This window comes from Lipomyces japonicus, assembly GCF_038497905.1.
Source record: "Lipomyces japonicus strain CBS 7319 unplaced genomic scaffold V1514scaffold_14, whole genome shotgun sequence".
NCBI lineage: Eukaryota > Fungi > Ascomycota > Lipomycetes > Lipomycetales > Lipomycetaceae > Lipomyces > Lipomyces japonicus.
In genome coordinates, this window is record NW_027117826.1 from 15,227 (window position 1) to 34,409 (window position 19,183).

The 19,183-nt window shown below is 39.9% G+C and overlaps 13 protein-coding genes across 13 annotated transcripts; 6 read left to right on the plus strand and 7 right to left on the minus strand.

Annotated features, from left to right (window-relative positions):
- Positions 1–59: 59 nt before the first annotated feature.
- V1514DRAFT_319358 (NADH-ubiquinone oxidoreductase B12 subunit family-domain-containing protein) lies at positions 60–307 on the minus strand (the record flags this gene model as incomplete). Its single annotated transcript, XM_066925932.1, has 2 exons — positions 60–192; positions 252–307. The coding sequence occupies 2 exons, from the start codon at positions 305–307 to the stop codon at positions 60–62; spliced, it is 189 nt and encodes a 62-aa protein (XP_066783920.1).
- A 621-nt stretch (positions 308–928) lies between these two features.
- V1514DRAFT_347079 (ribonuclease H-like domain-containing protein) lies at positions 929–1,900 on the plus strand (the record flags this gene model as incomplete). Its single annotated transcript, XM_066929286.1, has 2 exons — positions 929–1,380; positions 1,435–1,900. The coding sequence occupies 2 exons, from the start codon at positions 929–931 to the stop codon at positions 1,898–1,900; spliced, it is 918 nt and encodes a 305-aa protein (XP_066783921.1).
- Positions 1,901–2,078: 178 nt separating this feature from the next.
- On the minus strand, positions 2,079–3,286 carry V1514DRAFT_292364 (ribosomal protein S5 domain 2-type protein). The gene is made up of 3 exons (XM_066925340.1): positions 2,896–3,286; positions 2,711–2,841; positions 2,079–2,648 (listed from the first exon to the last, which is right to left on the minus strand). Exons 1-3 carry the CDS (start codon positions 3,116–3,118, stop codon positions 2,223–2,225), a joined length of 780 nt encoding a protein of 259 aa, XP_066783922.1. The 5' UTR covers positions 3,119–3,286; the 3' UTR covers positions 2,079–2,222.
- A 69-nt stretch (positions 3,287–3,355) lies between these two features.
- V1514DRAFT_329026 (P-loop containing nucleoside triphosphate hydrolase protein) lies at positions 3,356–7,002 on the minus strand. Its single transcript, XM_066927283.1, has 3 exons — positions 5,215–7,002; positions 4,539–5,153; positions 3,356–4,485 (listed from the first exon to the last, which is right to left on the minus strand). Exons 1-3 carry the CDS (start codon positions 6,880–6,882, stop codon positions 3,535–3,537), a joined length of 3,234 nt encoding a protein of 1,077 aa, XP_066783923.1. The 5' UTR covers positions 6,883–7,002; the 3' UTR covers positions 3,356–3,534.
- A 191-nt stretch (positions 7,003–7,193) lies between these two features.
- Positions 7,194–8,199, plus strand: V1514DRAFT_329027 (uncharacterized protein). Its single transcript, XM_066927284.1, has 3 exons — positions 7,194–7,461; positions 7,527–7,984; positions 8,183–8,199. Exons 1-2 carry the CDS (start codon positions 7,260–7,262, stop codon positions 7,838–7,840), a joined length of 516 nt encoding a protein of 171 aa, XP_066783924.1. The 5' UTR covers positions 7,194–7,259; the 3' UTR covers positions 7,841–7,984; positions 8,183–8,199.
- Positions 7,902–8,816, minus strand: V1514DRAFT_305450 (DNA-directed RNA polymerase). The gene is made up of 3 exons (XM_066925653.1): positions 8,726–8,816; positions 8,242–8,661; positions 7,902–8,181 (listed from the first exon to the last, which is right to left on the minus strand). The coding sequence occupies exons 1-3, from the start codon at positions 8,758–8,760 to the stop codon at positions 8,139–8,141; spliced, it is 498 nt and encodes a 165-aa protein (XP_066783925.1). The 5' UTR covers positions 8,761–8,816; the 3' UTR covers positions 7,902–8,138.
- A 130-nt stretch (positions 8,817–8,946) lies between these two features.
- V1514DRAFT_292376 (uncharacterized protein) lies at positions 8,947–10,803 on the plus strand. The gene is made up of 2 exons (XM_066925341.1): positions 8,947–9,174; positions 9,230–10,803. Exons 1-2 carry the CDS (start codon positions 9,027–9,029, stop codon positions 10,645–10,647), a joined length of 1,566 nt encoding a protein of 521 aa, XP_066783926.1. The 5' UTR covers positions 8,947–9,026; the 3' UTR covers positions 10,648–10,803.
- V1514DRAFT_351647 (uncharacterized protein) lies at positions 10,567–11,969 on the minus strand. Its single transcript, XM_066929462.1, has 2 exons — positions 11,364–11,969; positions 10,567–11,313 (listed from the first exon to the last, which is right to left on the minus strand). Exons 1-2 carry the CDS (start codon positions 11,879–11,881, stop codon positions 10,851–10,853), a joined length of 981 nt encoding a protein of 326 aa, XP_066783927.1. The 5' UTR covers positions 11,882–11,969; the 3' UTR covers positions 10,567–10,850.
- Positions 11,970–12,004: 35 nt separating this feature from the next.
- On the plus strand, positions 12,005–13,717 carry V1514DRAFT_305458 (uncharacterized protein). Its single transcript, XM_066925654.1, has 4 exons — positions 12,005–12,206; positions 12,269–12,620; positions 12,679–13,168; positions 13,218–13,717. The coding sequence occupies exons 1-4, from the start codon at positions 12,095–12,097 to the stop codon at positions 13,662–13,664; spliced, it is 1,401 nt and encodes a 466-aa protein (XP_066783928.1). The 5' UTR covers positions 12,005–12,094; the 3' UTR covers positions 13,665–13,717.
- Positions 13,718–13,880: 163 nt separating this feature from the next.
- Positions 13,881–15,118, plus strand: V1514DRAFT_35230 (uncharacterized protein). Its single transcript, XM_066929490.1, has 3 exons — positions 13,881–14,370; positions 14,442–14,631; positions 14,701–15,118. Exons 1-3 carry the CDS (start codon positions 14,283–14,285, stop codon positions 15,065–15,067), a joined length of 645 nt encoding a protein of 214 aa, XP_066783929.1. The 5' UTR covers positions 13,881–14,282; the 3' UTR covers positions 15,068–15,118.
- V1514DRAFT_329039 (uncharacterized protein) lies at positions 15,110–16,064 on the minus strand. The gene has a single exon (XM_066927285.1). The coding sequence runs from the start codon at positions 15,962–15,964 to the stop codon at positions 15,170–15,172; it is 795 nt and encodes a 264-aa protein (XP_066783930.1). The 5' UTR covers positions 15,965–16,064; the 3' UTR covers positions 15,110–15,169.
- Positions 15,934–17,676, plus strand: V1514DRAFT_329040 (armadillo-type protein). Its single transcript, XM_066927286.1, has 4 exons — positions 15,934–16,280; positions 16,370–16,501; positions 16,564–16,591; positions 16,646–17,676. The coding sequence occupies exons 1-4, from the start codon at positions 16,203–16,205 to the stop codon at positions 17,362–17,364; spliced, it is 957 nt and encodes a 318-aa protein (XP_066783931.1). The 5' UTR covers positions 15,934–16,202; the 3' UTR covers positions 17,365–17,676.
- V1514DRAFT_35253 (ORMDL family-domain-containing protein) lies at positions 17,609–19,124 on the minus strand. Its single transcript, XM_066929501.1, has 5 exons — positions 18,767–19,124; positions 18,349–18,461; positions 18,125–18,273; positions 17,966–18,062; positions 17,609–17,894 (listed from the first exon to the last, which is right to left on the minus strand). Exons 1-5 carry the CDS (start codon positions 18,924–18,926, stop codon positions 17,853–17,855), a joined length of 561 nt encoding a protein of 186 aa, XP_066783932.1. The 5' UTR covers positions 18,927–19,124; the 3' UTR covers positions 17,609–17,852.
- Positions 19,125–19,183: the final 59 nt, after the last annotated feature.

Here is a 19,183-nt window from a genome sequence, read left to right on the forward strand (position 1 = left end):
TTGTACAAATGCCTCTCGGTGTAATAGTTGCCATTACAATTTCTATAGTCAATCTCAGATCAATGACTCTTTTCCGTGACTTTCTCGTAAACAAGATATAACACAAAAGCGCCCGTTCCTAAGCCAAGACCAGGAAATAATCCTTTTAATCTATTCCATCGCGAAAACTGGCCTGTATATCTCCAAGCCTCTCTTTAAACAAAGTTATTAGATTATCGTTCGGATCGATTTAACAATTGCCTAAACCTTACCTTCTCTCCCATGGGTCCTTTGCTGGTGAAGAATACAGATACCTGCTTGGTCGCATTGTATATGTCGTGTATAGTTTTATTTGCAGTGGTTGTAAGATGATGCTTCGTGAATTTGAAGATTACGAGGAGCCGACACGCGACATGGCTTAAAATTCATTGATTTTTGATTGGGCATCGTCAAGACGAAACAATTTTAGCACACGTGACAATTGGAGTGACATTTTGTGGTTGCAAGGATTGAAGCCCAAAGTTCTATTGCGGTCTTAATCATCAATGAGATTTCATGTTTTCGGTTATTCTACGCATTTGAAGTTTCTGCAGTATTTGTTTGTTGCAAGCACCTATAAAATTGAATTTCAACTTGGTTTGGACAGTCAATTTTTTTTTCTTGACAAAACTATTCTTTGTTGTGATTGGAGTCATTGTGACAGATCACACATTACTTTGGACCCCGACTGGCCCAATTAGACTAGACATTCATTAGCTACTGTTCAAAAGCAAATTTATCAGACTCAATTTTGATTATAAGATTTATATAGTGGATTATGGTTTCTGCTCAGCTATCGTCGATGCAAATGCCAATTCAAGCCAGCAATATGGTGCCCCGCTTCAACAATAATCTTTTTCCAATTGGAGGCACGCACAATTCTCACCTTAATGCATTTGCAGGTCAGGGAATGCCACCGCCTCCTTTAGCATCTCCTGCACTTCACCAGGCAGCAACTACTCTACAGCAGCAACAAGTTCAGGCTTCTCAATTGTCTCACCAGCAAGTACATGGTCTCCAGGCGGGCTTGCAAACGGGATTGGCGTCTCCTCAAATTTCAAATCAGCTGACGGGATCGTTTATCAGAGAAGTATGGCGCACAAATTTTGAACAGGAAATGCGTGTGCTGCGAGAACTTGTGGAACGGTATAATTATTTGTCCATGGATACTGAATTTCCTGGAATTGTTGCGCGGCCTATTGGTTCTTTTAAAACTACATCGGACTATCACTATCAAACGTTGCGATGCAATGTAGACCTACTTAATCCCGTGCAACTTGGAATCACTTTTGCAGATGAACACGGCAACCATCCTGAAGGCCTGCCGAGTACGTGGCAATTCAACCTAAGATTTAGTCTCAGGCAAGTTTTTGAGCTATTTGTTGTTTTGCTGTAATTTTGGCTAACCTTCAACAGTGAGGAAATGTATAGTGCTGAGACTATTGATATTCTTCAGAAATCAGGCGTTGATTTTAAGAAACATGAGGAATATGGTATTGATCCTACTGCTTTTGCAGAGTTATTAATTAGCAGTGGCTTGGTATTAGAGGAAAGCGTGCGATGGATAAGCTTTCATAGTGGCTACGATTATGGATACCTTGTTTCACTAATGATTAATACTGCATTGCCAGCTGAAGAGGAGGAGTTTTTGAGCTTGGTGAAAATTTTTTTCCCTTATCTTTATGATGTCAAATATATGGCGAGAACTGGAACTACAACCAAAGGTTTAAAAGGAAATGGTCTCTCGGAACTGGCTGAAGAACTGAGGATAGCACGCATCGGCCCAAATCATCAAGCAGGTTGTGAAGCTTTACTAACGTCGACCTGCTTTTTCGAATTGAGGAAGTATATGTCAGATTCTTCTGATGCAAATTACATGTAAGTACGAGAGTTTACTTTTATTGTACCGCCCTACTGACTAAACTGTTAGCGGTCAAATTTTTGGCTTGGGGGTTCTCGGAAACTCGTTCACGCAACAACTTCTATCACAACCACCACAACTACTACAGCAGCAACCACAACCCCCAAAAACTCCAAATCACAGATAACGTGATGGAATGGTTTGGAAGTTTAGAGCATTGGATACATTGTATAACGATATGAGATGTAGTATGGGTTTAACGAACGGTTTCGGTTGTATAGTATATTGTTGAATTATTTCCATTTTAAGATGTATATACATCGTACGTAGAATGTTCGCATACCTATTGTTTCCTGACCTTATTATTAACTGATTTAATTTTGTGGCCAGTTTCTTTCCATCTGTTTTGTTTTTCGGCAGTAGCTATAATGGACCGGCGCATGACCAAATTTGTTCGCACACAAATATCTGCTGCGCGATCGTAAAAGTCAAACAGCTCTTCAGAAGTAAACTTTCCTGTACTCTCACTTAATAACAATCTTTCAATTTTGCCAGTTTTAATCTCATAAGCAAAAGTATGGACTGATCTAATGTTGTCTTGGTGTGATTGTAGTTCCTTCAAATTAGGATCGACGAGAATCAAATTTGAGCCGTCTTGTTGTTGCACGTGTATTAAACTACATGCAGAAACTGTGGATCTCAGTGGTATTCCACCATCCAGTAATGCCATATATGTTGCGTTTATTCCGGCTGACAATGCTAATGTATTCTGCGTAGATATTATGTTAACTAATGCCTATAACACGCAGTCATAAAAATAGTAAAACCTACCATTTTCCTTAGATCCCCGGATTGAATAATCTGAATAACAATTTGAATAAGCGTGCGAGGATGAAGCTCGAGTATTATTAAGGGTGAGATCACTTTTCGTATTCTATCTTGTATGTACTGTTCTGTGGTTGCTATTATTATTAGCTTCATTATAATCATCATCTTTAAACATATTTCAAACATACAAGTCACCCCAATATGAGGTCGTACCACAAGTTCAATCGTAGCAACTGTTGGTTGTTCATCTTTCTTGAGAACCTCCAAAGGTCCTGACACCGAAGCTATCAGATGAGCATTGCCCACTTTCCATGATGCTGATCCATCGGCTCTAAATAATAAAGCTGTCTTGGTAGAAGCATTGGACGTACTCAAAACCTCATATTTGGTTTGGTCATGATCTATGTCCATTCTAATATTAATCTCTGTTGCCTCAGCTAAATTAAAAAAATTGGTCACTCATTTAATTTATTCGATTCAAACGCAAAATGTTATTACGTAATACACGCATAAACGTCAAAATTTCGCTCGTTATATTACATATTTGCTATTGCTATCCTTCATCCTTGTATCGGCAACCACTCAGCATAACTTATATGAAATGCATTGACATGTTATAAATACATGTGGGGTTATTTCAAAATTAAAGCTTACAACCACACCGGCCTGTTGTGACACAGCGTTCGACAATATATAGTTATTTAATAAATGGTATTACATTAACAACAAACAAACAAAACGGCAATAAAAATCCCCCAATTATAAGCATTCCAGTAATATTGTAATGTTAAGCACAAGTGTAATACAAACTATCTCCGGATAAGATATTAGACGCTTTCCCGTAAAGCTTGCAATAGATCCCCTCGACTGGCAGTCTGAGGTAGCACATTTGGAACATCATACAGTTTATCTTTTCGAGGTGTAAGACCCGTACTCAGGTACTCGCTTAATCTGATATTTAAAATAGCATTCTGTAAGGCTCCGTAGTCCTTTAAAGATGATTCGGTGTGCTCTACTGTACCCAACTTAGTGCTTTCAATAATCTTTGCAGCTTGTTCGCCATACGCATGAAGACCATGTCCAGTAGCTTCAATCCCACCCTTTGTGGCTGTTTGGCCCTGGCGAACAGTATCTTCTATTCCTGCAAGTGCAACAGCATATGATGTATGATGTAAATCATTTTGAGCTCGCGCTCGAGATACAAATTCATCCAGTGATTGCATTTGAGTCGCCAAGTTTGTTTTTTGAGAACTAACAATTTTTGCTGCCTCTGAATGAATATTTCGGGTGCTCTCTTGTAATGATTCGCCCTGATACTCTGATCTGTGATATGACTCAATAATTGTTTGCTTGATGCGATCTCTTGTCTGAATCATAGAGCGCTGGAATTCGCCTTGGTTTGTTACCCAATCAGATACACCACCAACAAATTCGGCATTAGCAGAATCGAGCTCGGACTTTGACACTAACAAATCCTGGCAAACAGCACCAATTTTTTCTTCTAAACTCTTGGTCTGTGACTCAATCATGGACGAAACAAGAGCACTGACATGGTCTGTAAGTTGCAGTTGTTCTTGTTGAGCCTTCTTCTTCTCAACTTCCAATAACTGTGCCAAAGCAACGGATCGTTCATCGCATCTTGCCGAAGCTACCGAATTAGCGCTTAAAAAGTCAGCATGCAGCTTCTCAATTTCTGCATTTTGAGAATTCATGTGTTTTTGAATCTCTTCAAAAACGCTTTTTATCTCTCTTCCAAGTTGATTATACGAAGTAGAAGTCTAGATAAAAAATTAGCCCACGCACGCTACCAAAATGAAAAGTAAAATTATACCTCAGCTTGAAAAACTTCAATTTGATTCATCAATTCTTCCTGAATTTTTTCAGAAGCATGACTAAGGCCTTCTAATCCTTTTCCAACGTTTTCCTTAATATCATCTCTGAGAACTTTAATGTCTTCGATGACTTGATTCATGTCAGACTTGGAAGCACTCATTAACTGCTTTAGCGAATTTTCATCACGGTCAAACCGCAGAAGCAATTCGCCAACATGCTTATACATCTCACTAAGTTTGGAAGTTTCTGTCAGCAACAACCCTTTGAGCTTTTCGGAAGCTGCTTCATAGAACTGATTCTGAGCAGCAGAATATGCTGAAACTCGAGCCTCAAAATGACGATTTGCCTCCAGTACGGTATTTTGAGAGTGTTCAAAAATACTTTTATTAGTAACAAGTAGCTCTTCTTTCTTTTCGACAGTCGTATGAAGGTTACTAATGTCTAAAGCGGCGGACTTGACAGTTTGTATCAATCCGTTTCCAACACGTGTGAGCTCTCGCTCTGTGGTCTCATATGCGCTCCGCAATAATATCTCGTCGTCAAGAGTCTTTTGAGCAGTTATTAAATCTTTTTCGGTTCGGTCCAACGTCTTTTGTGCGTTATTGAGTTCGTGCTGTTTTGAATTAGTCAGTCTACTTCCACCATAATTAAACATCAAATCAATTTTATCTTACAGTCGTAAATTCTAGTTCCTTTTTTGTATCAAACAATGATCTCATACTTTGTTCATACTGCTCTCGACTGTTTTTGAGCTGATTTTCCATCACTTCAATCTTAACTTTCTGTTCATCCACTAAAATCCTGCGACTTTCACTTTCTGCTGTAATCTCTTGGAATGATTCAGGAGTAATATATACACCATTCTTTTGACGACAAGCACCAAGATCAGACTTTAATCTTTCAATTTCCAAAATATAATCCTTAATTAAAGCTTTCTTTGACATAACTTGATTTAATTGTGGCTTGTTTCGAATACTTTTGGCTCGATTGGCATAATCAAGCGTGCTTATAGTCTCTTCAAGATTCATTTTCGCAGGACTAATTGTTGCAATGATACATGTCTTCGTTCTGCCACCAAGGGAATCTTGGAGTAATCGAGTCAATTTGGATTCTCTGTAAGGAATATGAGATGATCGATCAACAAGAGCATTAATCACTCTACCAAGAGTTAAAAGACTTTGATTGATCATGCCTGCCTCGCGTGCTCTTTTATTTTCTGCCCCCGATCTGCTTATATTTTCAGACCCAGCCAAATCTACCAGATTAAGCTTTCCAATTCTAAGATACTCTTCACCGGCTGCAGACGTTTCTTTGACATGTAGAGTAATAGTAAATACGGTGTGAGATCTGGACGACAAATCGTTACACTTTGTTGCAGCGACTTGCCTTTTGTGTGAACCGTCTTGTAGAATTTTCAAACCTTCGCCGGCTGACTTTATAAAAGACTCTTCCATACCCTGAATCACGATCCCTTTCTTGCTGGTGTCTTCATAAATTTTGACTTTGCGGTCATCCTCTTTGCTAATCAAATCCCGAAGTTCTTCATTGTAAAGTTCTATAAATGAGCATTTCACGGAATATTCAGATTTTTCATTCTCCAATGCTTGAAAAAGTCGATATAAAGTACGAGGAATTATTCCTGCTTCGTTTGCAAATGTGCCAAAGCGTTCCGTGACATCTCCGGACATTGTATAAGTTTTACCAGTTCCAGTTTGACCATAAGCGAATATAGTACAATTATATCCCGAAAGTGCTTCGTTTAAAATAGGAGATACGACTTCATCGTACATCATGGTCTGATCCGCTTCTGGACCAAAAACTCTGTCAAATGTGTACGTCTTATTACTAAGAGCCAATGGTCCAGTTTGTACAGTTATATCTTTCTGACCAGTAGCAGAAATAACAACACCGCTGTTTTCCTTAACCTCTCGGTCATTTCGTCCTCGGCAACGTACTACAACATGAATATTTGTTTCCTTATTTGTGGAAGCAGCACGTGAGCTTGTATCAGACATAGATTGCGTATCAGATTGAACAGACTGCCTTGATGAAGAGCGCGACAAAGAAGTAGATGTATCTTTATGTGAAGATACGGCTGTCATAGACTGCTCTTTACGCTTAAGTGAATAAGCGGCAGAATTTGTTGATCGATTCTCACTGCTCCTGCGAGATTTATTAGACGCCGATGACGGAGACTGTGGTCTAGATGTAGACAAATGAATTTCTGATGATCGATTTAGCCGTGATGAAGATGAAGCTGAAAGTGGAATAGTAGACGGTGGTCGCATACTATTCGAGCGCTTTGGCATCGAAAGTAATGACCCCGAACCTTTCGACGACATTGGTAAGTATATTAAAATGTAAACAAATTCTTATATAAACTTCTTTGCTAAAATAATATTTTCGAGTTAGACACGGAAAGTTGGACTGTTGACGAGTGATTGCGGGAGGTATTCATGAAATTAATAAATGCTAAAGAAAGTGATTTTGTTGACTGTTTGTTGCGGCTCAATATCAATAATCAACGTTGTCACAGTAACTACGCAACTGTAATAAATCATAATGATTGTTCCACTATTAATGCAACGTTGCTTAAATTAAAGCCGCAATTCTTAATGAGTTTAAATTATTGAGTAGATAGAAGGTGTAATCATAAACGAACGTAAGGCCAAAAATAATATACCTTGAAAAGGGTAAAACAAATATTTTCAAAGGAAAAATGTCATCTAAACCTCAAATTCAAGGCGAGGAAGGTCGTGGAACGAAGCTGAAAGCATCAGGTACTCGAGTATCATCTGGTGCGTTTGTGCAGATGGGCCAGGCTCAAATCACACGGGTAAAAGAATCATTTACTATGCTAGACAATGATCGAGACGGTGTTGTTTCTGTAGCAGATCTTGAAGCCATGTTAACTTCTCTTGGTAAGATTTGAATAGTTGATTTGGTTCTTGCAATCTATAGATCAGAAAACTAACAGCAAGAGCAGGTCAAAATCCAAGTAGTAAAACAGTCGACGACATGATAAGTCGAATGGCATCACCTTTACAGTTTCCTGTTTATCTTACAGAAATGTCATCTCTTTTATCACAATTTTCAACAAGAGAGGAGCTTATTAATGCATTTAGCACCTTCGATGACGACGACAACGGGCATGCTAATTTTGATGAGCTTAGCGAGGCGTTGGCCGACGTTGGTATTAACATGGAGGCAATTAATAAATATTTACAGCCCTACATAAGGTCGAGTCGAGGCAAAGAATACCTGGCTTATAAAGAGTTTACAGAAGGAATAATTGTATAAAGGTCATGTTATTCTTGTGCTTGGTTTGTTGGTTACGAATAAATGAAGGTGTTGTTAAGGTGCAGATTTTCGTGTTTACTTTTCATTATATAGGTAGGCTTCAGCTACCCAGTCGATAGTTATGAATACATAATTACGTTCATATATATAGTATGACTTTTAATTCATAGTACACAGCGTCTTTCAGACTAACATACAAGCCCATCTGAAAGCCGCGAAAATTATCCAATGCAAAACGCCAAACAAAAAACCAAAACATGTCAATGTTTATAATGAACAATGCCAAAGACAATTGAACCTAGTTGTCCACAATTAGTTCATCACTGCCCCAGTCCTCGTAACTAAAAACAAAAAAAAAAGTTAAAATCAGTAGCCATAAGCATGATTACTCGTATACTTGCCTGCCATCAGGTAAATACCTGCGAATAATTAAAGGAATCTTCTTCTGCGCCAACTCTTTCATGGCGATCTGTAACGGATCCGTTTCGCCTTCCAAATCAACTAAAACCGGAGCATTCATACTAATCTGTAAAGCACGAGTTCCTAAAATACGTGCCCGTTCGTACTTTGTCATATATGGCGTCGTAGTTCTCTGTTCTTTTGAAATAGCAAGCTCTTTTTGAGTTTTCTTACGCTTCACTTGATTCTGTTGATTAATCGCGACAATATTTGAATTATCAATGTCTTCAGCTGCGTTTACGCCAGACTCGCCATTGACATGCTCATTTGTCTCATTTTCATATTGGTCAATCACATCCTCCTGGTCTGAAAGCCGCTGTTCCTCATCGAAATCGTAAGTATTTTCGAAGCCATCATTAAATCTGAAAACATGTTAATGGTTGACCCCTCCCTCAAAACAAAAAAAATGCTGAGTGAAATCCTTACGCTTCGCCGCCATCGTCATCTCCGTAGTCGGACATGATTATCGCAAAATATATAGATTGTACCAGAAAATTTGGTAAAATACAAGTTTGACTACCTTCCTTTTGGTCAGTGGTGCGGTCTAAAAAAAAATATATTTTTCGAGTAAGAAGTGCGGCTTATAGGCAGGGTAACGTTGACGTTTATTTTGGAGAGCAAATTGAAAAAGATTGGTCAAAGAAAGGCATTAAGCGGCGACGAACAAAACATTGCCTTCGTCATTAATTACAGTGTTTTGTATACTTAATTGGAGTTTGCTGTCATTATGACTGGAGTCTTGGTATCTCAGTCCTTGCAATTTTCTGGATCCCTCATACCTGGAATCGAAAAACCTCATAGTCTTATTGGAGACCAAACGGAACAAGATATTCGAACGAGACCTCTGATATTTTCTTCACGTATTGACTCTACAGGTACGACTTCATGTTTAAAATAAAATACCACTTTGTTAACTTTTTTTTTTGCTAGCGTCCTTTGATTTTAACTCAGCTGTTTTTGATAATTATCCGGTGAATGATCAAATTGGTGGCTCAGTTTTAACCACCGATAAACCAGCTGAAGTACCAGTAGATGAAGCATCCGACGGAGAGGCTGAATTTTTACCTTCCAAATTTGCTCGCTGGAATGGGCAATCGGATGTGACTACCGTTCGCCGCTCCAAACCGCGACCGAAATGCTATCACTGTGAGTACGAGGGTTGTGGTAAATCGTTTACGAGACCATGCAGACTGGAAGAACATATCCGGTCCCACACCGGCGAAAGGCCATATACTTGCAGTTTTGAAGGCTGCAATAAATCTTTTCTTCGAGACTCGCATCTTAAGGCTCACGAGAGCAGTCATCAATCTGAAAGGAGATACAAATGTGAGGAATGCGGTCATGGATTTAATACAAATCAACACCTCAAACGACACATTTTGACACATCAAAAGAAGGCACCATATGTATGCACAGGTTATCCTTCTTGCTCAGAAGCATTCCATAAGCAGTCCCAGTTGCGTAATCATGTGTCGAAAGTTCACACACATTTAAAACCTTTTATCTGTTCATTTGAAGGTTGTGAGAAATCATTTTCACAAAATTCAAGATTACAGGCACATGAAGCTCGTAGTCATTCGAACGCGCTCCGTTACGTCTGTGGACGACCAGTCGTTGCTTCAGAAGTGGGTGGTGGTATTTTGGCTAATACGCCATGTGACGAAAGGTTTCGTACCTGGTCAGCTCTGCAGAAACATATTAAGAATGATCATAAGGCTGTTTGTGTTGCATGTGGAGTAATGTTTTCGAAACAAGCACTGCTGCGTCAGCATATGCGTACACATGAATCCAGTTTAGATGAACGTCGCAAATTCATTTGTGAGTACTGCAATCACGGCTTTACAAGAAAACATGCACTATCTGTACATACATCTACGGTACATGAAAACAAACGTCCGTTTGCTTGTGAGTACGAGGATTGTGACAGATCGTTTGGTCACAATCGCCTGTTGAAAGAGCATATTTCCAATGTTCATGATTCTTCTATTTCATTGTCTGCGGATCCCGATGGGAAATTCAAGACTGTCCAAGATATGGATTCATTACTTGATGATCAAGCAGAATGTCAGCCTCGTCAGAAGTTAATCGCGCCATCAGACATCATCGATCGCCTTGCTGGCACAGGATATGAAGAGAGTGGCAGGCACGTTCCTTGTGCATTTCCGGATTGTGAGTTTCGATTTGCAAGGGAATACGATATGAATAGGCATATGCTTGGATTTCACGGTATAGATGACGGTACTGAATCGTATTCAGCAATTGAGAATGCTACGATTAGCCAAGAAGTATCGACAGAAGACGACGAATTTGGATTAATTGTACCACTCGATCCTATTTTAATAATTTGAATGTAATAACCGTATCTTAGGAAGTGGACCTGTGTAGAGTGCATTATAAGGAGAACATGTTTATGTTATTGGGTTGTTTCAGTGGGTTGTGGCAGGGGAACTGAATGGGTAATACATTAAAGATTATATAATAACGCACGGCTGTCGGATGACCAAATTTCACAACTCCAATCCATGTAAATGCAAAATATAAACCCCACACGCTACCAAGGTGAATCGGAAACAACAGGATCAAGTTTATCATCCTCATTTGCCGGCCCGTCCAGTTGTTCCGTGAGTTGTCTTGGCTCAGAAGGGGGCTCATCATTTACCGACTGATGTTCACCATCGTTGGAAGGCGAATCATCTCGAGTAGTAAATAAATTACTATCTTTAGATTGCCTTAGAGTGTCAGATAAATACTTTTCCGTGCTGGAAGATTTCTCGAATGCCAGCATCTGACCAGGTTTTGAGTCGAGCGAATGTTGCTCGTGCTCGCTGTAGCTCGATTGTTGATCATTTTCCAAGTCACGTAATGATTGATGACTGGTATTTTTCAAATCTTGCTCGCCAGTTTGTAATTCATTGTATCCGACAGTGAAATTTGTGTCAGCCCGCAAACCTTGTGCAAGTTGTCTGTAATACTGTGGAGAAGTATTTTTTAATAACATTTCAAATTTTTCATTCCTATACCGATTAATAAATTATACGTTTAGAGTATCCCATGTGTATCATACATTTTTGCAAACAAATTTGCATACTCTTGTGCCATATTTAGCTTCCCACCAGCAGAGTTTTCATCCGTTTGCGTGCTTCTATTTGAATTTTTAGAAACATTTTTGTGAGCAAATTTTGAAAATCCAATGCCTTCTATGTTCAAAATCTGACCAATATCACTATTGTTATCATTCGTTGCAGATGATCGCATGGCTAACGACGACGTTTTGGCGGATATGATTTGCCAATCTGGAGATAAAGATGTCGTGCTCAGAATGGTTTTCCCATCCTCAGCAAAATCTACTACGATTGTCCGAGATCTCTGGGACTCTTCTGCAGGAGAAATAATTTCTGCATCATTATGATCATCTGAAAATATATATCTAACATTGGGGTGAAATGTTCTTGCTCTGGGTAAGGATGCTGAAGACTGCTTTGAGGTGGATTGAAATGATGAAGTCACATCTTCGATGACTGTAAAATAAAGTGGCGGCCCTGACTGCGGAACTGGAACTTCTAACTGCTGAATTGACCCCATAAACCTATTCGTTTCTCGCCAGCGTTGCCCATATATGCGTAGTCAAGTATAGTAATTGACGAAATACGGACCTCACCAGCATTATAACAAACATTTCGACGTTCACCCTTGCACAAGCGGTTGGTTTCGTGTTTTAATGATTACGTAACCGCGCTCACGCGTAAATTAAGCAGGAACTTGAATTAATTGCATCTTTCCTGCTTATATATCGGCATGGATATAAGACGTTCGGTTGCAATTATAGGTGCTGGACCGGTTGGCACGTTAGCCGCTTTATATTTTGCTAATGAAGGGTGGGATGTGAGTCTGTACGATCTACGACAGGGCAAGAATATTCTTCAAGCAGGTATCTTGCTATTACGGTTGAGCTAACCAAATTTTCCATAGATCCGCGATTAGACAAGCATGGCAATGACGGAAGATCATCAACCGGGAAATCCATTAATTTAGCCTTGTCGCATCGAGGAATTGAGGGACTAAGAGGAGCTTCGCCTCAATTAGCGGAATTGATCGTTAGCAACGTTGTCCCAGTTTACGGTCGAATGATACATGATACTCGAGGAAGACAGCAATCACAGCTGTATGATGTTCATGGAGATCATATTAATGCCGTGGACAGAGGTTGGCTGAACAACATTTTAATTGATCAAGCCGAGAAGAGAGAGAATATCAGCCTTAAATTTCAATATCGCCTTTTGCAATGCGATTTCGATGCCAGGACAGCCTTATTCCATACTCCGTACGTCGTTTGGCTTCTAAAATATTGCGATTTTTTTTAACAATATGATTATACTTAGATCTGGCGAGATTGAAGTAAAAGCTGACCTGGTAGTTGGCGCTGACGGCGCGCATTCCGCGGTGCGACGACAGCTTATGAGAGCCGCGAGGGTAGATTTTGAACAAAAATATATAGACACGTTATGGTGTGAGATTTCGATTCCACCAAAAGTTGGCGCGGATGGGAAAGACGAATATCCGTTGGATCCTAATCATCTGCATATATGGCCGAGGAAGACATTCATGCTGATGAGTCTTGCCAATATTGGCGATGACAAGTCGTTTACGGGAACGTTGTTTATGTCACCTTCTCAATTTGAGGATTTAACATATCCAACTGATGTGACTGAATTGTTTCAAGCTAATTTCCCTGATGTAATTCCATTAGTTGGTGAGAAAAACTTACAGCATCAAGTGTTCAATAATCCCAAAGGCTCTCTGGTTTCGGTGAAGTGTAATCCATATCACTATTCGGATAGATGTGTATTAATAGGAGATGCTGCTCATGCAGTAAGTTATACTTTACAGAATCAATTGGCAGCTACTTACCAAAGATTAGATGGTCCCGTTCTACGGGCAAGGTATGAATTGTGGGTTTGAAGATGTGCAGCAATTGTTTTACTGCCTGAAGTCAAGTAATTCTGTTGCTTCTGGTCTTTCCGCGTATACCAAGACTCGCCGAAGCGATCTTTTTGCTATTTCAGATCTTGCCATGGCTAACTATATTGAGATGAGATCATCAGTTACTTCGAGGACATATCTTGCACGGAAGCATGCGGAAGAATTTTTATACAAATATTTTCCCAGGCTAGGTATTAGAACACTCTATCATATGGTTAGCTTCACAAGCATTCCATATCACGTCGCACTCAGAACCAGTAAACGTCAGGCTCGTATGTTTAGAGGAACTGCGATTGGCGTTGGTCTTGGAGTGATTAGCATTGCTGCTTATGGGTTATTAAAGTTCAGGCGAGTATGGCAAACGTGGTTGCCTCATTCCCAATAGGTCGATTATGCTGGAAGGACCATGAGTAGAATAAAAACTAGTTAAATTTTAAGATTAAATGCGACTGTCCATGAACGCGGTCGTCAACGTAGAATCATTAAATATTGAGAGCATGGGACCTGAACCTGACCAGTCACATGCATTCTTCGTCTTAAAAGCATAGACAACTCTTTCAGTTGCTTTTTCAGTTTTAGTGTTTTTTTTCTACATAACTTGTCATGGTTTTTATACGGGCATGTTTGCCATGTCAATGGTGAATAGCACAGTGGTTCGTGCACAATAGCATTAACCAATTGCAGCGGTCAAGAGAAGATTTGATAGTAACACAAAGCCAAAATCAATGAATTGGAACATGACTGTTATATATCATGCCTGATTCATTTTATCTTAGTTTTGATGGAACGTTTAATGTAAAATTATCACAAATAGACTGAACTAGTTTCGCATTATGATTGAGAACCAATAAAAAAAAACGCGGCCGATGAATGGCACACCAAAGCTAGTATTTATACGATACGTGGCCATAAAAATTATATACTGCAAGCTATAGATTTTCAAGTCAATTTTTTAGTCGATAATCACCTTAATAACGAACAATTGAAATTGATTTAATTGATCATGCACGCAACTTTTAAAGTGGTCTTTCTTGTTATTGCGGTATTGTGCGTTGCCATTGCCGAAGCTGCTGGCGATGGTCTTCGAATCGGTAAGATTACAAACGAAGCATCTAAGCATATACTGAAAACTGAATTTCACAAGGTTAACAGTTTGATTTAGGTATTCTTCGCAAGGTTCCGGCTGAGGATTGTTTGCGTAAATCACGAAAGGATGATATAATCCTTGTGCACTACCAGGGGAAGTTACAGGACGGCACGGAGTTTGATTCGTCTTACAAGCGCAAGGAGCCTTTCAAATTCACGCTCGGCAAGGGACAGGTTATTCCGGGATGGGATAGAGGATTGCTAAGGTAAGATTTTTTTTCTAAATTTCACTGTGCGTTACAAGACTAAAAAAAAATTGGTAAAAAAAACAACAGCATGTGTATCGGAGAGAAGCGTAAGCTCACGATTCCTCCAAACCTTGCGTACGGCGAAAAGGCAATCGGACCGATTCCGGCATCTTCAACTTTGACGTTTGAAGTTGAGTTACTTCAAATTGCTGGATATGATGCAAAATCCAGCCAGACCAAAAAGGCACCAGAGCCGACGCCGGAAGGTGAATTTACCATTCAAACCGCACCAGCAACGCCAGAGGAAGATGGCACAACGGTTGAGGCCACACGAGAACCTGCTGCCACGCCGGAACAGTCAATCGCTATAAGCAAATCTGAAGATGATGCTTCGGTGCCGGTCCTACCAGAAGATGTTGAAGAGACAATTGCTCCAGCAAAGGATGAATTGTAAGCCATTCGACCTTTATTTTGTTTTTTTTTTAAAAAAAAAATACTTTCTATGTACAAATTTCAAACAAGATATGCGGTTTTATACATTCAATCATATGCAAAATTATTTCTCATACCTGCCGTTATCGATTCCGCTTTGTCGGTCTATGATTGCCCAAATCCTGTCCATTTTATACCCTCCGACATCATCTGCCACGTAAAACCATCTTCTGGGCCGGTTGCCATCTAATGCTTTTTCAATTATGTTTTGCTTCCTGCCTAGTTGTTTTTCGACCGAGTCAGAAACTACTTCAATGTTGACCCAGCCAAACCTTTTGTGCACGACACGCAAATCCGAAAGTTTCACCCTGCAGTTATAAACCTGCCTGCCAAATAATGAAATGCACTCAAACATGAACTCCTCGTCATGCTCAACCTGGCTCGCCGTCACTGGCGCGTCCTCCTTCACGGGGTATATTCTATAGATGCGCGTCACGTAGGGCGTGGTCAGCCAATTAACTATCGGCAGGGGCATGATGGTCGGAACTCCAATTAATAACGACATGGCTGCCGGAATGCCATCCATACCTAACATGGCTGCCGAAAAATAACCTCCAAGAAGGGCAATTGCCCAAGAGACTCTTTTGGTTGCAGACACATGAAATGCAGAACTGGCCGTGTATATTGGGGCACGAGCAATCGAATGCGTGTCCGGATCAAGTTCGGAACTGTGATATATGACAGGAGCGAATTGTCCTGTTCTGAATGCGGACGATTGGTATTCAGGATCTGGCCTGGAAGGCGTGATGTCGCTGTACGTTCGAACCTGAAATAATCGTCGAGCCGGCAGTGGCAATCGCAATTTACAACGGTGATTCACTTCATGGCCAATCCGATACAACCTGCGACAAGCTGACATTTGAAACGTCGTTTCCGTGCGACCTTGTCTCTGGGGTTTTGCAATATATTTTATTTTATTTTTTTTTTTTTTTTTGGTTTAATGAATCCCTCGGGGAACTTTCAAAAATTATAAAGTTCACAACCTTCGAGGCGCCAATCTTGATTTTTCCACGTTTTCCGCGTGACCTCATCGATTGATATTGCTTCTACTTATACTACGTTACGATAGCCAAACAAAATCACTCGGGACCTTAAAAATGGAGAAACTATTAAAGTGGTCGTTGGAAAACTCAAAAGACTCAACCGGGACCGGGGAGATCAGGCAGAATTCACCGGTATGTGTGACATGATTGTCATTTGATTTATATATACATATATATATACATATTTGCGCCAGAAGCTGACTTGAATGATCATGTATCAGGATCCAAAAGTGTTGGCACAACTTTTCGGCCAGCCAGATGATGCGCAGCTTATGAGACAGGCTCTGAATCTCGTTGCTGATCCCAATACAGATCTCGAGCAGAAGGAAACCGCGTTAGATAACCTAGAGATGGTGAGCCAAACTTGTCTTGTCCGCTCTGCAGCACATGTAGCATGAACTAACTAAAAACAAAGCTGGTGGAAAATTTAGACAATGCAAATAGTAAGTTTATAGGTTTAATTCAATGTTTGCTTTTTTGCTCACGAGAAATAATAGACTTGGACAATCTGGGCCTGTGGGAGTTATTGATCGAGCAGCTTTCAAATCCGGAACCTGTGATCCGAAAAATGACGTGCTGGGTTATTGGCACGGCAGTTCAGAATAATCCAAAATCACAAGCCGCGTTGCTCGTATACCCTGACGCCATCCCCAAGCTGATAGATATTGCTGCCAGGGATCCTTCCAAGGAATGCAGATTGAAAGCAATGTACACGCTTTCTTCCGAAATCCGAAACCACAATCCAGGTTATGAGTCGTTTAATAGTGCAAACGGGTGGGAGGCGTTAATTTCGATTATTCGACAAGAGGCAGAGAACAAAGTCGAGGCAAGCAAGGCCAACATCAAACCGGACGAGCGTCACCTATACGAAACCGATGAAGATGTTCGGCGACGGTCAATTTTTTTGCTGGCCGGGATTCTTTCCACTGAGCCTGTAGAAAGCAAGGTAGACATCTTGCGGAGTTTAAGCGCGGTGCCAAACTTACTCGAACTGTTGCACATTGAAGGTTCGGAAGCTGCGATCGACAAATTGGTTCAGGTTTTTTTGGTGATTGCAAATTCAAGTTCTGGGTTTACTCAGGAAGAAACCGAGGGCATTCTTAAGGGATTAGAACGAGCCAAAGAGGAAGGGTTATTGAGTTTAGAAACATCAGAAAATCCTGAACTCGTTGCTGAGTGGAGACAGCTAGAACAAATTCTGAAGCAAGACAAATAATGATCATCTGAATTACGATTTAAGTCTTAGAAACGAACAGAATATTACGAGGAATGTTTCCAACACGGTCTATAATTCTATTCATTGTCATAAACCATAGACAAGATGCATTTAAAGAAAGAAAATTTCCACAACCTTTGAAATTTATTGAACACTGGTTCAAGAACGCACAAATAAACGGGCAGCATAATATAAATTCGGCCGGTGAAAAAAATAAAAAAAATATTAAACGTCAATTTGTGTCGTAATCCAACATAACATAAGCAGCATATAACAAATTAAAGGCTTCAAAACAAAACGAAAAAAATGCTCATAAACTTTGTACAAGAATCTCCATTCCGTTATTAAAAAAAAAAAAAACAAAAAACAAAAAACAAAAAACCAAAACTAAATTCCTCGATCTTTTTACTGCAGATACATACAGATCAAAGAGAGTTACGATGCGGAAGAAAACAAAAAAAAAAGAAAATGAATGTTTTTTTATATACTCATAATACGCCTTCCAACACTGTTAGACGTAATCTGTGGCTCTGATTGAAAAAAAAAAAAAAAAAAAAAAAAGTTAGTCTGGAAGTTGTAATCAATTATTGAAAGTACTTACGCCAGGTAACTTGGGGATAACGACAAACAAGCATGCAAGACAATTTAAAACAAACATTGTAATATCATAATGAGTATAATGAGTTGATATTAAGAACCTATTTCGACGGTCAACTGGGAATGCTCAAGCAAAAATAAACCAAGCGTGGCTTGTACTTACAGCCCGATAGGAACACCAAGCAAGAACTTTTTGGTTGGCGTATACTGATCGCCATTATCGATTTGTTCCCACATATTTAAGTTATCGTAGGCACCTGAATTGAAATCGAACGGTATTCCTTTAACATAATGAAACATGATGTACGAGCCCTATGATCAGGATGTGCGCGCTGGTTAAAAAAAAAACCTCTTCAACTATAAGCAAGTGGCGAAGTGAATACTTACGATAACATATGACACGTTAGTTAAGGTCCAACTGAGCTCTTGGGATACGCCAGGAAGAAGATCGTAAAATATTTTTAAAGACACTATTAAAACGAGATGGATGGCCCAGGCACCTAAATTACACGTGTTAACAATGCTTATGACGGAGCCTAAAAGGAAAATCCCAATCCACAAATTCCACAGATGATCAAACACTGTGTACCAAAAATACAAAAAACAAAAACAAAAACAAAAAAAACTGTAAAAAACTGTAAAAAAAAGCAAAAACCGGACCGACCAAAAGTGGCGGGAAGTGACATTCTGAAGAAGAGTAGACATTACACATCATCCGCAGCGCAGGGGATCCAAAAAACGACAAAGTGGCAAACGGGGAATCGAGATTCTTTTCTTATAAAAAATAAACACATCAAAATATTACCTTTGTTATGGACCCAGTTGGCGTTCAGGTTTGGAAGCGATGCCTGGTCAATCTGTTCCTCGATGGTCTCCGGCTGGACATGAGAAATAATGCTCGATGATCGACGACGTCGTTCGTCCTTGGCCACCGTGGAAGACACAGTAGAAGAATACGCAGACATGAAAAGATGGGATCTTGATGGAAATAAGAGATTGTTTAGAGAATAACGAGGCGCGAGTTGGACGACTGCGGTTGGTTTATTTTTGTACTTATAAACAGCGGCTGACGTCGCTGCGGCGGTCCCGATTACGTGAGGCAACGACCACGACCACGACCACGACAGCCGTGCGCATGATTTGCTTTTGTAAATTAATTGCTAGAATTAATCTAGATAGAGAAGGTAAATGGATAGACAAATAGACAGATAGACAGATGGAT

Excerpts from the sequence above, each read along its gene's own strand:
- V1514DRAFT_292364 (XM_066925340.1), bottom strand. The coding sequence starts at position 3,118 with ATGGACATAGATCATGACCAAACCAAATATGAGGTTTTGAGTACGTCC. Across the intron at positions 2,842-2,895 it reads ACCTCATATTGGGGTGACTT|CAACCACAGAACAGTACATA; the intron begins GTATGTTTGAAA and ends TAATAATAATAG. Across the intron at positions 2,649-2,710 it reads CCGGGGATCTAAGGAAAATG|AATACATTAGCATTGTCAGC; the intron begins GTAGGTTTTACT and ends ATATCTACGCAG.
- V1514DRAFT_329026 (XM_066927283.1), bottom strand. The coding sequence starts at position 6,882 with ATGTCGTCGAAAGGTTCGGGGTCATTACTTTCGATGCCAAAGCGCTCG. Across the intron at positions 5,154-5,214 it reads AGGAACTAGAATTTACGACT|CACGAACTCAATAACGCACA; the intron begins GTAAGATAAAAT and ends AATTCAAAACAG. Across the intron at positions 4,486-4,538 it reads TTGAAGTTTTTCAAGCTGAG|ACTTCTACTTCGTATAATCA; the intron begins GTATAATTTTAC and ends TTTTTTATCTAG.
- V1514DRAFT_329027 (XM_066927284.1), top strand. The coding sequence starts at position 7,260 with ATGTCATCTAAACCTCAAATTCAAGGCGAGGAAGGTCGTGGAACGAAG. Across the intron at positions 7,462-7,526 it reads AGCCATGTTAACTTCTCTTG|GTCAAAATCCAAGTAGTAAA; the intron begins GTAAGATTTGAA and ends CAGCAAGAGCAG.
- V1514DRAFT_305450 (XM_066925653.1), bottom strand. The coding sequence starts at position 8,760 with ATGTCCGACTACGGAGATGACGATGGCGGCGAAGC. Across the intron at positions 8,662-8,725 it reads GATGACGATGGCGGCGAAGC|ATTTAATGATGGCTTCGAAA; the intron begins GTAAGGATTTCA and ends ACATGTTTTCAG. Across the intron at positions 8,182-8,241 it reads AGGTATTTACCTGATGGCAG|TTACGAGGACTGGGGCAGTG; the intron begins GCAAGTATACGA and ends TTTTGTTTTTAG.
- V1514DRAFT_292376 (XM_066925341.1), top strand. The coding sequence starts at position 9,027 with ATGACTGGAGTCTTGGTATCTCAGTCCTTGCAATTTTCTGGATCCCTC. Across the intron at positions 9,175-9,229 it reads TTCACGTATTGACTCTACAG|CGTCCTTTGATTTTAACTCA; the intron begins GTACGACTTCAT and ends TTTTTTTGCTAG.
- V1514DRAFT_351647 (XM_066929462.1), bottom strand. The coding sequence starts at position 11,881 with ATGGGGTCAATTCAGCAGTTAGAAGTTCCAGTTCCGCAGTCAGGGCCG. Across the intron at positions 11,314-11,363 it reads GCAAATTTGTTTGCAAAAAT|GAATGAAAAATTTGAAATGT; the intron begins GTATGATACACA and ends TAATCGGTATAG.
- V1514DRAFT_305458 (XM_066925654.1), top strand. The coding sequence starts at position 12,095 with ATGGATATAAGACGTTCGGTTGCAATTATAGGTGCTGGACCGGTTGGC. Across the intron at positions 12,207-12,268 it reads TCTGTACGATCTACGACAGG|ATCCGCGATTAGACAAGCAT; the intron begins GCAAGAATATTC and ends AATTTTCCATAG. Across the intron at positions 12,621-12,678 it reads ACAGCCTTATTCCATACTCC|ATCTGGCGAGATTGAAGTAA; the intron begins GTACGTCGTTTG and ends GATTATACTTAG.
- V1514DRAFT_35230 (XM_066929490.1), top strand. The coding sequence starts at position 14,283 with ATGCACGCAACTTTTAAAGTGGTCTTTCTTGTTATTGCGGTATTGTGC. Across the intron at positions 14,371-14,441 it reads TGGCGATGGTCTTCGAATCG|GTATTCTTCGCAAGGTTCCG; the intron begins GTAAGATTACAA and ends AGTTTGATTTAG. Across the intron at positions 14,632-14,700 it reads TGGGATAGAGGATTGCTAAG|CATGTGTATCGGAGAGAAGC; the intron begins GTAAGATTTTTT and ends AAAAAACAACAG.
- V1514DRAFT_329039 (XM_066927285.1), bottom strand. The coding sequence starts at position 15,964 with ATGTCAGCTTGTCGCAGGTTGTATCGGATTGGCCATGAAGTGAATCAC.
- V1514DRAFT_329040 (XM_066927286.1), top strand. The coding sequence starts at position 16,203 with ATGGAGAAACTATTAAAGTGGTCGTTGGAAAACTCAAAAGACTCAACC. Across the intron at positions 16,281-16,369 it reads AGATCAGGCAGAATTCACCG|GATCCAAAAGTGTTGGCACA; the intron begins GTATGTGTGACA and ends ATCATGTATCAG. Across the intron at positions 16,592-16,645 it reads AAATTTAGACAATGCAAATA|ACTTGGACAATCTGGGCCTG; the intron begins GTAAGTTTATAG and ends GAGAAATAATAG.
- V1514DRAFT_35253 (XM_066929501.1), bottom strand. The coding sequence starts at position 18,926 with ATGTCTGCGTATTCTTCTACTGTGTCTTCCACGGTGGCCAAGGACGAA. Across the intron at positions 18,462-18,766 it reads CAACTGGGTCCATAACAAAG|GTGCCTGGGCCATCCATCTC; the intron begins GTAATATTTTGA and ends CGTGTAATTTAG. Across the intron at positions 18,274-18,348 it reads CTAACGTGTCATATGTTATC|GGCTCGTACATCATGTTTCA; the intron begins GTAAGTATTCAC and ends TCCTGATCATAG.